The sequence below is a fragment of the Pelophylax lessonae genome (genome assembly GCF_965119305.1).
Source record: "Pelophylax lessonae genome assembly, chromosome: 10".
Lineage (NCBI taxonomy): Eukaryota > Metazoa > Chordata > Amphibia > Anura > Ranidae > Pelophylax > Pelophylax lessonae.
Window position 1 is genome coordinate 161,790,635 of NC_138777.1, and position 13,994 is coordinate 161,804,628.

Here is a 13,994-nt window from a genome sequence, read left to right on the forward strand (position 1 = left end):
TTTTTGAGGGGGCTTGGGACCAATGGGGGGTTCCATTGTCCTTGTATGCAGTGATCTGCCATATGTCAGCTCCCAATCCCAGAGTGCTGGCGTCCATAGTGATTCGCACCAGATCGGTCTGCGTCCCTCGAGGTAAAGCAGCATGCAGAGCTACCACTGGGAGTGTTCTTTTGACTGAACGAGTAACCGGAATAGTCGTCTCTAGGGATGAAGGGTTGCCATCCCATCGGGCCAGAATATAGAGCTGTGCCCAGGTGGTGGTCAGAATTGAGGACATCATTAGTCCCAACACTGCCAAGCCCCGTCTGATAGTCATGAATTTGGCCCCATCAGAGATACTATAACCTGTGATTTTCTCAACTTTTTCCTCCATAAATTTTGGTTTATTTTGGCATCTACTACCTAGCCCATGTATATAACCCTCTGACTTGGAATTAATTTTGATTTTTCTGTGTTCACTAACCATGCTAAGCTTTGCAAGTAAGAGATGCTCATGGGCAGATTTACTTCCAGGCTCTCTGCTGATTCAGCGAAGAATAGCAGATTGTATAAGTATGGCACCACGCTTATGCCTTGCTTTCTTGGGTTTTTTTAGGGCTTCTGCCATTATTTTTTAACTGAGCCAGTGGTCCTGGCTGATACCTTCACTGCTTCTGCCGATGCATCCGTGAGGAAGACTGCCGCTCTGGTTAGCGCGGGTATGGTCCTTGCTAACTCTTCTTTTGGGGTATCTCTCTCTTACAGCTCTGCAGCTGAGTCAGCCAGACTAATAAGGTCATAGCCGTGCAGGAAGTTATAGCCGGATTCAGATTCGCTGCTCCAGCTTACCAAGTTCTCTTTAGCAGTGCCTCGATCTTGTTTTCCATGGGATTGCTGAAGGTCCCGGAGTAATCGAAAGGCTAAGTTGGAACGGTTTGAGACTCTGGCAAGGGAGGCATCTACTTTAGGGCATTTTGCCCAGGATTTCGTATCCTGTGCTTAATCACGGCTGGTGTGAAGGGCTTCTTTTCCGGCTCTTCCCATTCTTTCTTAATCACTTCTGGACCAGGCTTTTTTTCTGACACTTGTTATTTACAAGTTAAAATATTTTTTTTTTTTTTTTTATAGAAAATTACTTAGAACCCCCAAACATTATATATTTTTTTTAATCAGAGACCCTAGAGAATAAAATGGAGATCGTTGCAATATTTTTTTAATCACACCATATTTGCCTAGCGATCTTACAAACAAATTTTTTTTGGAAAAAATTCACTTTAAGAATAAGAAAAAAGTAAGTTAGCCCAATTTTTTTCTACAATGTGAAAGATAATGTTACCCCTGAAGAAATAGCTACCCAACATGCCATGGTTCAAAATAGCGCATGCTTGTGCAATGGCGACAAACATTGGTACTTAAAAACCCCCATAGGCAACAAATGTCTACAGGTTACCAGTTTAGAGTTACAGAGGAGGTCTAGGGCTCAAATTCTTGCTCTTTCTCTAACGATCGCAGCGATACCTCACATGTATGCGGGTTGAACTCAGTTTACATATAAGGGCCCGACTTTGCGTTTGCTTCTGCGCGCGAGCGAACGCTTTAATTTATTTTTTCCCTATTTATTTTATCTTTTATTTTTACACATTTTTTTTAATTGTTGATCATTTGTGATAAACATCCCTTGTAATAGAAATAAGCATGACAGGACCTCTTAAATGTGAGATCTGGGGGTCAAAAAGACCTCAGATCTCAAATGTACACTAAAAAAGAAAGGATAAAAAAATGGGCTCTTTAAATCCGTTGCTAGGAAGCAATCTGCTGCCATAACCTCGGTATTTAACGTCAAAGTACCAACATAAATACACGGTGGGCGAGCCGTAAGTGGTTAACTATTTTTTTCAGAGTCTGATGTATCGGGAATGTTCTCGGTTTTTTCGGTTCTAAGCCTTTATACATCTTATCCTGTAAGGAAAGCTCTGCATTTTTCTGCTCTTTGATGCCCAGCGTATCCGTTTTTCAGCAGATTGTCTGTCTTCCGAAGGAAAAAAAAAGGGTGCCTTCTGATGCTGGGTCTTCATCATCTGAGTCCGAGCATAGGCAGTCTTCGGATTCTGAGTCATCTAAATCAGCTCCCTGTTCTGCTATGTCCACCTCTTCCCTGTACGGGGGGGATGGATGGCCTGCCGGTAGACGGGGTACTGGTCTGGCTGGATCTTGCTGGAACCTTCAGCTTTTCTATACCTGAATGTAGTGGCCCAATCATGCTTTTTATTTCCTTTTTGAAGGAGTTGAGCATGTCTTTAAAGGAAAACCTGTGCTTCCTTGGCCACCTTTTTGTTGATGCATTTCTGGCATAATGGTTTTTTCCATTCTGGAGGAAACCTGTGACCACAAGATGCGCATGCCTTGCTGCTGGTCTTTGCCCTTTTCTCTTCTGGGGTCTTTGTCTGTAAATAAGCACAGAGAACCCAGTGAGATAGGCGGTTGCCATACACAAACATAAGGAATAGTTTGTAGTGAGGTAAAGACAGAGGGAAATCCAGAGAGCTCTGGCTTACCTCAGAGTGTATCGACAAGCAGGATTTGCAGAAGCATCCGACATGGTCAGCCCTTGCTTAGGGGCTTTTAACTGCTTCCTGCTGCAGCCTCGCCTCCAGCTGACCCAGTGCAGGCTGGAGGACATACCTGCACTGCCACTGCTCTCCTGGTGTCCTCCCAGGCCTGATGTTCCATTGGGAAAGGGAGTCCACCTGTCCTTTTTTTCTTCTTCCTTTTTTTTTTTTTTTTTCTCTCTATCGTCCAGGTCCGGGCCTCAGCCTACACTAAGATGGCTGCGGACCAGAAATGTGTCACCGGAAGTGCCATGAGCTGCCGGAAATTACGCTCCCACTGCCATCTTGCTCCTCCAGTCAGCGTGGATCGCCTAGGGTTTGTGGACGACAGGTCTGTCGGGCGGGAGGTTGCTTGCTGGTCAGCAGATTGCACACATGGTATCTGGGCAGACAGGGCACCAGGTGCAAAGGTGGCCATGCTTTTGAGAGGGGGTAGGCCGTTGCGATTTTGTACAGCTGGGAGGATGGTTGCATGCCCCTCAATAGGGGTATAGGTGGTGAAATGTCAAGAGGAGGCCAGCTTTGCCCAAATTGCTGCCCCTGACCTGCATTACCCAAAGCCCGCTGGGCTGGATGGGAGGCTGGCCAGGGAGTCCCCTGCAATTAGCAAAGAGACTAGGAAAACAAAAAATAAACAAACCGCTTCAGCTACATAGTGAGGCTGAAAAAAAAAAAACACCATTCCATTCAGTTCAACCTATGATAAGTGTTTAAGCCAATAGTACATTGTATACCCCTGTAGGTTGTGGTCGTTAAGGTGCCCATCTAATCTCTTTTGAAACTATCGATGCTCCCCACTGACACCAGTGCTTGTGGAAGAGAATTCCCCATCTTTACCGCTCTGACGGTATAGAAACCTTTATGCAAATTAAGGTTAAACCGCTTTTCTTCTAATTTTAGCGAATGGCCACTTAAGAGTCCTTTTATATTCCCTTTCGCTGAATAGTTTGTTCCCTATGCTAGGATCGCCAGTACAGCATTTGTACATTGATATCATATCCCCCCTCAATCGTCTCTTCTCTAGAGAGAATAAGTTCAGTGCTTGTAGTCTTTCCTCATAGCGGAGATCCTCCAGTCCCTTTATTAGCTTTGTCACCCTTCTCTGGACTCTCTCCAGTTCCAGCACATCCTTCCTGAGGACCGGTGGCCAGAACTGGACAGCATACTTGAGATAAGTTCAGACCAGAATCTTGTAGAGTGGGAGAGTTTTTGTTTTATCTCTGGAGTGAATCCCCTTTTTAATACATGGCATTATTCTGTTGGCTTTTCTTGCAGTAGCTTGATGTTGCATGCCATTGCTGAGCTTATCGTCTACTAGGACCCCCAGGTCCTTTTCCATATTAGATTCCCCCAAAGGCTCTCCCTCTAGCGAGTAACATGCATTCGTATGTCTGGCACCGAAATGCATTACCTTACATTTTTCAACATTGAACCTCATTTGCCAAGTGGATACCGATCCCATTATTTTTTTCAGGTCTTCTTGTAAGGTTTCCACATCCTGCGTAGAAGGTATTGCCCTGCTTAATTTATTATCGTCCGCAAATACGGAGATTGAGCTGTTTATCCCATCCTCTAGGTCGTTTATAAATAAATTAAATAGGATTGGTCCCAGGACAGATCCTTGGGGGACCCCACTTTCCACACCAAACCATTTCGAGTACTCCCACATTTATTACCACCCCTGAAGCCAGCTTTCAATCCAGGGACTTGCTCTATGGTCCATACCTACGTACCTCTTAGTTTGTTAGTAAACGTTCGTGGGGAACTGTATCAAATGCCTTTGCAAAATCCAGATACACCACATCCATAGGCCTTACTTTATCTAGATGGCAGCTCACTTCTTCATAGAAGGTTATTAGATTGGTCTTCCAAGAGCGATTTTCCATGAATCCATGCTGATTACTACTTGGGATACCATCTCACTCTAACTTTTTCATTGGTACCCACATGTACCAAGACAGCTGGGTCCTCCCCAGCCCCACCCAATAATCTGTCCACCAGATGCGTGATGTGCCGAACCCAAGCGCCCGGTAAACAACAAACAGTTCGGCGCTTACGGTCTTTTAGCAGATTGCCCTCTCTGTCCTTCTAAAAATTGAGGCGCCTATCACCAGAACCTGCCTTTCCTGACCCTCACTCCTGTGGATCCGGAGGAAACAATCAAACTGAGGCACACAGGTATGACTAACATTTTTATAAACTGGACTATTGTGTTTCCTGTTTTAGCTGGGAGGAGCCTATTTCTCAGATGCTGCCCTGGAAAAGGATTAGAGAAAAATGCATTATGCAACAGTGAACTGCCATCATTATTTGAAGTTAGGTTATTATGTCTACTGGTAGAATTATTGGGTTTTGTACAAAATTATCCAATACAAAGCACCACTCTCATCTTACCTGTCCCAAGATGGGTCCTAGAGGGGGTCCTGGTGCAGCCTGCCCAGCACCTAGGAGTGCTCGAATCACACCAGAAACATCTGTTTTCTTCACAGCTTTAGCAGCCCGTGAAGCCTTAGACATGGCTATAAAAAATAAACAAAAATGGGAGATAGGAGTCAGCTAATGTGCCCTCTTTTAAAGTTACCTGCCTTTTTTAAATTAGTAAATATATATATATATATATATATATATACACACATACACACACACACACACACACAAACTTCAGATGACAATCTAACGCGCTTGTCACTGCCACTGCTTACTTGCCACTTGAGAAAAAAGAATCCTCCACTATAACATACATGTGGTGGTCCACCCTTCACCCTTCTTTACCCACCTTCAGCTTAACGTATGGAGCTGGGACAAGAAAGTATACTCCATAGCTGCTGCTTCTCCACTGCTGTACAGGTAGCGGGCTGCAAGCCGGCTGTAAATATTGCCCCACCCTGGGCATACTGAGACACTGACAAACAGGTAACCATAGCATCTAAAATTTGGTATTCATTAAATAGAAAGAAAAAATTGTCATATGAATATTTTCATAAGAACTACTCCAGGTATGGTATTTTTTTTTTACATAGTTACATAACATGTAATGTAATGGCTTACCCACCATACCTGTGAGATCACTCTGGAAGCTGGAAATCACTGTAGTAGACACCACTACTCCCATGATCGCCATTTGTTTCTGAGTCCTGTGCCGAACAACTGCCATGTAGCATTGTGAACACAGGTATGATATATGCATAGTGATTGATTTACTAAAACTGTATAGGAAAATCTGGTCCAGCTCTGCATGGAAGCCAATCAGCTTCCAGGTTTTTTTTTTTTTTTCACAGCTCAACACAAAGCGGACACAGACAGCTCTGTGGATGGTGGGAATGCAAACAGAGCACCTGTCTGTTTACATCCAACTGCCATCTGATTCAATCCAATAGATGGAAAGGATTGCATCCATCTGTTTTTGGCAGATCTGATTGGATGTAGGCCATTTACACTTGCCGCTCCATAAAGAAAAATGGACTCAATTGTAATATCCGTGTGAAAGGGGCCTTAGAAGCCGATTTGCTACCATGCCCTTCTGCTCCAGATTTTGCACTCTCCAGTTTTTGTAAATCTCCGCTATAGTGTTATTTATTTTAACCACTTCCGGACTGCCCGCCGCAGTTTTACGTCGGTACTTTGACATTAAATACCGGTGTTATGGCAGCAGATAGCTGGTATTTTCTTACAGGGCGAGTGGTCATCTTTCACATAAAAGTGGTCCCAGCGGCGGCTTTTAAAGGTAGATGTGAGAGAGGTCTATTTGACCCCAGATCTCACATTAAAGAGTACCTGTCTTGCTTATTTCTTTTACAAGGGATGTTTACATTCCTTGTAATAGGAATAAAAGTGATCAAATTTTTTTTTTTTTTTTAAAAAGGGACAGTGTGAAAATAAAAAATAAAAAGGTAAAATAAATAAAAATATAAAAAAATAAATAAAAATAAAAAAAATTTAAAGCACCCTGTGCCTCAGAGCTGGCGCACGGAAGAGAACACATACGCAAGTCGTGCCCACATATGTAAACGGTGCTCAAACCACATGTGAGGCATCGACGCGATCGTTAGAGCAATAATTCTAGCCCTAGACTTCCTCTGTAACTTAAAACTGAAATTTTTAAAACACCACCTATAGAGATTTTTTAGGTAACAATGTTTGTCGCCATTCCACAAACATGCACAATTTTGAAGCAGGACATCAGTATCTATTTACTCGGCGTAACTTTATCTTTCCCATTATAGAAAAAATTAGGCTAACTTTACTAGTTTCTAATTTTTAAATTAAAAAGTGTATTTTTCCCCAAAAAATTGTGTTTGTAAGACCGCTGCGCAAATACGGTGCGAGTGCGACAGAGTATTGCAACGATCTCCATTTTATTCTCTAAGGTATCACACCTGAAATTCTTCTTTAAATTAACCTGTATTTTTCTCATACTAGGAAGAGTAACAAGTTGCTTTGCAGGAGGATAAATATTCAATACTTGGCCTTTCCTGCACTCTAAACCAGGGGTGCCCAACAGGTACACCGCGGAGCCCTCCTGTGGCCTGCAATCCCCTGTTCTGGAATGGCAGGTTGGCAAGCCCAGACTGTGGTTTGCTGACCCATCATCCCAGAGCGTCAGTGTTGAGAATGGAGCAAGTAGTTGCGGAGCAGCATAAGCCGATGCTCCCTGTATAGCACCAGCTCCTATCACAGGCTGAGTGATACAAACTGCACACTCCGCCAGGGACAACAGCAGCCAGCGATACAAGAAAGGAAGACTGCTATTAAAGAGGAAGTAAACCCCCCTCTGCAACTTGTACCTATAGGTAAGCCTATGATAAGACTTACCTATAGGTACTGTAAATATCTCCTAAACATGCACCGTTTAGGAGATATTTACTTTGCATGTAGCCAGTGACATCACTGGCGCATGCGCTCTGAAGGAACGGCCGCTCGGGCCATTCCTTCAGAGCCCTGTGCCGTGAACATCGGCTCCCACGCGCATCGTGGCTCAAGCCAATCAGATGGCCTGATGCCACAAACCCGAAAGAAGGGTGACAAAACATGTAACCCGTGAGAGGTGAGCGGTCGGCACTGTGGGGCTTCGTTCTAAGGTAAGTATTTCATAATGAGCTAGTATGCGATGCATACTAGCTCATTATGTGTTTTTCTTTCAGGTGTTGGTTTTGTTTTTTTTTTTAATTTTGAGGTTTACAACCTCATTAAACGAAGGTCAGTTTATTACGAAAATCACAGTGTATATATGGGCATAACTGCTCTGCAGTGGTTATGTGGGCTGCTTTCACACTGATCCGCAGGTGCAGCGCACTGCACCTGCGGGTTACCTGCACAAAGCCAGGTTATTAACTGTGGGTTTGGTGTGCTTTCTGAAAGCACACAAACTCCTTAATGCAGAAGTTTTGGTCCACTTTCAGAAAGTGAACCACACATGCAGGATATAATAGAAGACTATGGGAACGTGTAGCTAACCCACAGGTGCACTGCACTACAGCAGTGTGAAAGCAGCCTTAAACCACTTGCACATGATCAGTCAGATCGGGTTTGCCTGAAAACGGACAGGCGGGTCCTATCGGACCGATCGTATGAAAGGGACCCAAGGCTGCTTTTACACTGCGGTTTACCCTCACCACAGGTGCAGCGCAGTGCACCTGCAGCTTTCCTGTGGGTTAGCTGTACTTTGTCATATTTTTCTAATATATCCTGCAGGTGTGGTTCCCTCCATTCACCTCTGGAGCAGCAGATTTTTAACAGACTTGTGTCCCTTTACACCCGCCTACCTCCAATCCAAACTGCTAGAAAAAAAAAAGATTCACACACACCAGAATGGGATCGGTCCCCCTTCTGTCTGGGCAGATCGGCTAAGAGGGCTCATAGAGTAGTGTGGGCTGTGTCCATGTCCGCTCTACATATGCAAAGTGGACACGGACCTGTCATCCGCTCATTGTGGCCTGCAACCGGTTACCAAGTGGCATTCGCTCTTCAAAACGTTGGCCACTCATGCTCTAAACTATGGGGTTGATTTACTAAAGGCAAATCTACTCTGCACTACAAGTGCACTTGGAAGTGCAGTCGCTGTAGATCTGAGGGGAAAATATGAAAAAAAGGGGAAGCTCTGCTGATTTCTATCATCTAATCATGTGCAGGCAAAATTGCTGTTTTTTCTTTTATTTTCCTTGCATGTCCCCCTCAGATCTACAGCTTGTAGTGCAGAGTGGGATTTGCCTTTAGTAAATAAACCCCATTGCCTCAATATTTACTAAGAGGTTATTACTTTTTAAGGAATCAAAAGTGCTGAGCATTTGCCCCCCATGTGTTAGTTTTAGACCTGATATTGACTGCACAGGTAGAGTAGAGTACAATGGGGAGCTCCAACCTGCGCATTCACTGGATTAGCAGCTTACTGAACATGACACATTTGGTACCCGTCACATTCTCCAAGTGCCCTGCTAATGTGCAGTGACTGCTTTTATGCTACAAAGCAATTACAAAAAAGTGTGCCATTGAACATCTTATAAATATGCCCTCATACCACCTTGCAACAAGTATTATTAAAAAAAAAAAAAAAAACGTCACAGCTTTTGCGGGACCTAAGCAAGCCCATCCTCCATGTGAAAGGGTTCAGGCCATGCGAATGGCCATTCAGGTAAGAGCTGAACTGTGGAAGCAACTGGTAATGTCTCACATTCCTGCATATTCAGAAGTATCAGAATTTCTAAAGGCAAGCAAAGACAAAATATGAACAGATAATTTATGAACAAATCTGGTCATAGATGGGCGAGTATAAGAATGGCAGGGGGGCTGGCAGTGTGTATAAAATAAAAACAGTTCCACTATGAGGTAAAGTCAAATTAGTAGGGCGCAGTTATCCCAAATGGATTCAGGGGGTCTTAGCTACATGCAAGCAACTTTCAATAAACCATGGCCATGCAATGGGCCCTTGGATTAAAAGTCAAAGTGAAGAAAGTTCCACAACATTTAGGGGGTCGATAAACTTTTTATAAACTTGGTTGTATATGTTAAAAAAAAATAAAATTAAATACAACAAACATGCCTATACTTATCTGCTCTGGGCAATGGTTTTGCTCAGAGCAGCCGTCCCCCGCCGGCGCTCCAAGCCCCTCCTCTTCATCCGGTGTGCCCACAGAAAAATGCTTTCCATATCCTGCTGCTGCGTCCTTTAAACGCAGACAGCGGGACTTGCGTCACAGCTTTTGATTGAGAGCAGCAGAAGCCAATGGTTCCCGCTGCCATCAATCTGTCCAATGAGGAGAGTGACAGCGGCTGGACCCGATGCGCTTGTGTACATCCCTGGATTGGATCAGGCTCAGGTAAGAAAAAGGGGGTAGGGTCTGGGGGGGCTGAAGCACAGAATGTTTTTCAACTTAATGCATAGAATGCTTTACAACCACTTTAAGTGCTAACATTCTTACAAATATGCCAATGTTTTATGGGAAAACAACACCTTTAAATCAGGGCTTAAAGGAGTTGTAAAGGCAGAAGAATATTTATCTTAATGCATTCTATGCATTAAGATAAAGTTTCCTGGGTGTAGCAGCCGCCCCAGCACCCCCTAATACTTACCTGAGCCATATCTCTATTCAGCGATGTCCACGCGTCCCTCGGCCATCCGGGACTCTCACTCCAGACTGGCTGAGACACAGCGGCGGCGCCATTAGCTCCCTCTGCTGTCAATCAAAGCCAGTTAGCCAATAAGGAGAGAGAGATGGTAGGGCCAAATGGCAGCTCCATGTCTGAATGGATACACAGAGCAGCAGCTCGGCTGCGCCCCCATAGCAAGCTGCTTGCTGTAGGGGCACTCAATAGGAGGGATGGGCCAGGAGCACAGAAGAGGGACCTGAGAAGAGGAGGATCAGGGCTGTTCTGTGCAAAACCACTACACAGGGCAGGTAAGTATGACATGTTTGTTAAAAAAAAAAAAACACAAGACTTTACAATTACTTTAAGAGTCGGTTCACACTGAGACTTTGGGGGGCAACCTGTGAAGTCGTGTGCACCGCGACTTCGGCGCGACTTGCAGGGACTTCACATAATGGAAGTCTATGCAAGTCGCTCCGAAGTCACCCCAAAGTAGTACAGGACCCTTTTTCTAAGTCGGAGCGACTTGTGTCGCTCCTATTAAAACGGGTCCTGTACTACTCAATGGACTACGACCGACCGCGACTTGTCAGGCTGACAAGTCGCGGCAGTGTGAATGGGCTCTAAGACTAGAGCACTTCAAGTTATGACATCTAGTCAAAAACTTAATTCTCACTGGAAAAAAAAAAAAAAAAGCAAATGTTAAAAGTCTGACTATAATGTGTGGGAATCTTAAAAGCAGAAGTTCACCTTTTGTAACATGTTACACCCATATTCAGGACAAATGTACCAGCCCCCACAACTCCATGATCCCCTATTTTGAAAGCAAGCAGGTGATCTTCTCCCCCGATCCCTGCCACAATCTTAAAAAAAAAAAGCTATAGCATGCGCATTTGGATTAAAGTGCTTTAAAGATGCAGCATGCAGGACTTTGATGCACTTTCATCAAAAACATGCATTCAATAGAAGTCAAGAACGCATGTAAAACGCACCACACTAATGTGAACCAGCTGGCAAGAGGCCGTACACTGCCTGCAGCCATGCCTTTAAAATGAAAGCAGATCTTTACCCAAAATTGGAAGATCTACTTTCCCGACTCCTCCCTCCCTTTCAGCCACTTTTTTCTTGGGGTAACTAGTTTTTGATAGGTACCTGCTCCCATTTTAATTCAAATCCCATAGACCAGTGATGGCGAACCTTGGCACCCCAGATGTTTTGGAACTATATTTCCCATGATGCTCATGCACTCTGCAGTGTAGGTGAGCACCATGGGAAATGTAGTATCAAAACATCTGGGGTGTCAAGGTTCGCCATTACTGCCCTAGACGATCCGAGCTGAGGCTCAGCCCACCTTTCTGAGCACGGCAACCTTCTGGGACACGACACAGGTCTCAGATGGCTGCGGGACCATTCACACAGCACTCACACATGCGCAGTGGGGAGTCAGCTGTGAAGCCACAAGGAGTCACAACTGGCTTCCTAAAAGTAAACATGGTGGTGCCAGTGTTCTGCTGGAAACTCCAACTCGCCAAAATCTCCAACCACGTAACTTCCGGTGACTGTACAGCAGCAAAAAGAAAAGATTGACGAGTTGCTGTTATTAAAGACCACCAGCAGCCTGTACACTCTGGTACACAATAAAATGAGTGACATTGTTAGTCTGCCCGCTACTAACCAAAAACATGGCTGCCTCCAAAGCAGCGACAACTTTTTTTCTACTTACCCGGTGTTCTGTAAAAACACTCTACTCGTCGTGGATGGGAGTGTATAGGCTGCCGTGTTCTGCAAAAACAGCATCTCTGCAAAATCTCCAATTATTGTTGCTGTACAGTCACAGGTAGTCACGTGGTTGGAGATTTTGGTAAACTGGAGTTTTCGGCAGAACACTGGCGACCCGAAGACCGGTGAAGAACTGACCCAGGCAAGGAAAAAGCTGGATCCCTGGACAGGTAAGTGTCCTTTTTATAAAAAAAAAAAAAAAAAAAAAAAAAAAAAAAAGGGGGGGGGGGTGTAGATCATTTTCAGCAACCTAAGAACTTCTTTTTGATATACAGAAAAAAGCTGGAATACATAGGTGAATATGAAGGTAAAATAACTCTTTAAATATGCCCCTAAATGTTATTAATTAGGTGTTTCCATACACTTTGCCTGTGGAATTTGATGTGGTGACATCTTTCAGCATTACAAGCAGTTGGCACATTATCAGTCTGGAGACCATGTTTCTCATGCAATGTCCTAAGCGTCACCTACCTTAGTTCTAAAAGCCGGGGTCTTGACTAGTACACCCCACAGCTTCCCTATTCAAACTCAGGCTGACACTTCTCCGACCTTCACCGGCATATGGCACAGCAGCCTGGAGCTGGGGACCGGAAACCAGAATGGGAACGCGACTCATTACCGCTCTAGGATTTGTTTGTGGAGGCGGAGCTTTCACACTTTACTCCGATAGGTCAATTCATCCATCATTCAAACCTCTATCTCCGTGCCGCTGATTCATGGTATCTCCTAACAGAGCGTTGATTGGTCATGAGATGTCACATGACGATGTGACTCAGATTGTGAAGGAAGGATGGTCGGTATTTTCGTGTCTCTAATAAAGGCGCCATATTGTCGAAGCCTAGGCAGCTTTTATGGCATATACATCAGGGATCATCAGGCTTTACTGCATTTTACGAAGTGAAGTGTATAAATAACAGCAGGCAATTAGGGCTCTTGAACACAGGCTAGCATGATTGCTGAGGTAGCCCTGGTGAAGCATAAAGCCTGCCATTGGCATGAATGGCTGTGCACAGCTGTACTATTGCGAACACGAGTACACAGTGTACAGGTGTATGCAAAGAACTATATATATATACATATATATATATACTAGTGATCGAGCAATATCGGTTTTTCGTTTGCCGATACCGATATTTTGGCCAATGTGTATCGGCCGATATGGGCCGATATTTTTGTATATTTAAAAAAAATAATTTTTTTTTTTTTGACAGATACTTTTGTGGAGGGATCTGGGGGTCTAAAATACCCCAAACCCCTCCTCTGCCCTTAAAAGCATTCAAAACGCCAAGTTTGACTGTTTTGAATGCTGTAATTTTTTTGAATCTGGCGACAGACAGTCCCGGAAGTGATGTCACTTGAAATTACATCACTTCCGGGTTTTTGCATGGAGACCCGATCAGAGCTGAATGATTGGGTCTTCGGCGGCCGTGCAGGCTGGTTGCCTGGGTCTCCCGGTGGGACGGGAGACCCGGACGAGCCACGGAAGGCGGCTGGAGGGGGGGGACGTCCCCTCCCGCTTTTTGTAATGACAGCCGAGTGGCTTCTCAGCCACATCGGTTGTCATTGCAAGACAGCCGGCCGTCTGCTATAGACGATGGTGAATGCCTTTTTTGGAGAATCCCTTCCCGGGAATTATCAAGAAAGTACCTGGTACTTCCACTGGAAAAGCCCAAGTTTCCTACTTCTACCTCTAATCTAAGAAAGGGATCTTTCTGTTGTCCCCAGGCGTTAACCTCTACACAAAGGTTTAACACTTCCTTTTTTTGCAAGCCCTGACCTACCAAGCCTTCCCAGAAACCCTCCTCACAATGAAGGGGCACCCCCAATTGGAGTGAGGGGACATCTGTTGGCCTTGCGCCAGTCTGGATCACATGAATCCCGGACCTCTGGGTGCAATCTGTCATTTCAAAAGGGTACAAAATAGACTTTCTATTTCACAGTCCCAAATAGCATGGGGGACCTAAACTCTGGACCTAAAATCCCTAAACAGATTTCTTTGTGTATCAGAATTTCAGATGGAATTTGTGAAATCTGTTATTGCTTCCC

At 44.5% G+C, this 13,994-nt stretch overlaps 1 protein-coding gene across 1 annotated transcript in view; it reads right to left on the reverse strand.

Moving 5' to 3' along the window:
* Positions 1-12,577, reverse strand: part of MRPL11 (mitochondrial ribosomal protein L11) — a 59,189-nt gene extending 46,612 nt beyond the window's left edge. Inside the window, exons 1-2 of the mRNA XM_082269740.1 lie at positions 12,420-12,577; positions 4,983-5,107 (exon numbers count right to left, since the gene is read on the reverse strand). Coding sequence (XP_082125866.1) covers positions 4,983-5,105 — 123 coding nt within the window. The 5' untranslated portion in view covers positions 5,106-5,107; positions 12,420-12,577. The remainder of the gene's footprint in view (positions 1-4,982; positions 5,108-12,419) is intronic.
* Positions 12,578-13,994: the final 1,417 nt, after the last annotated feature.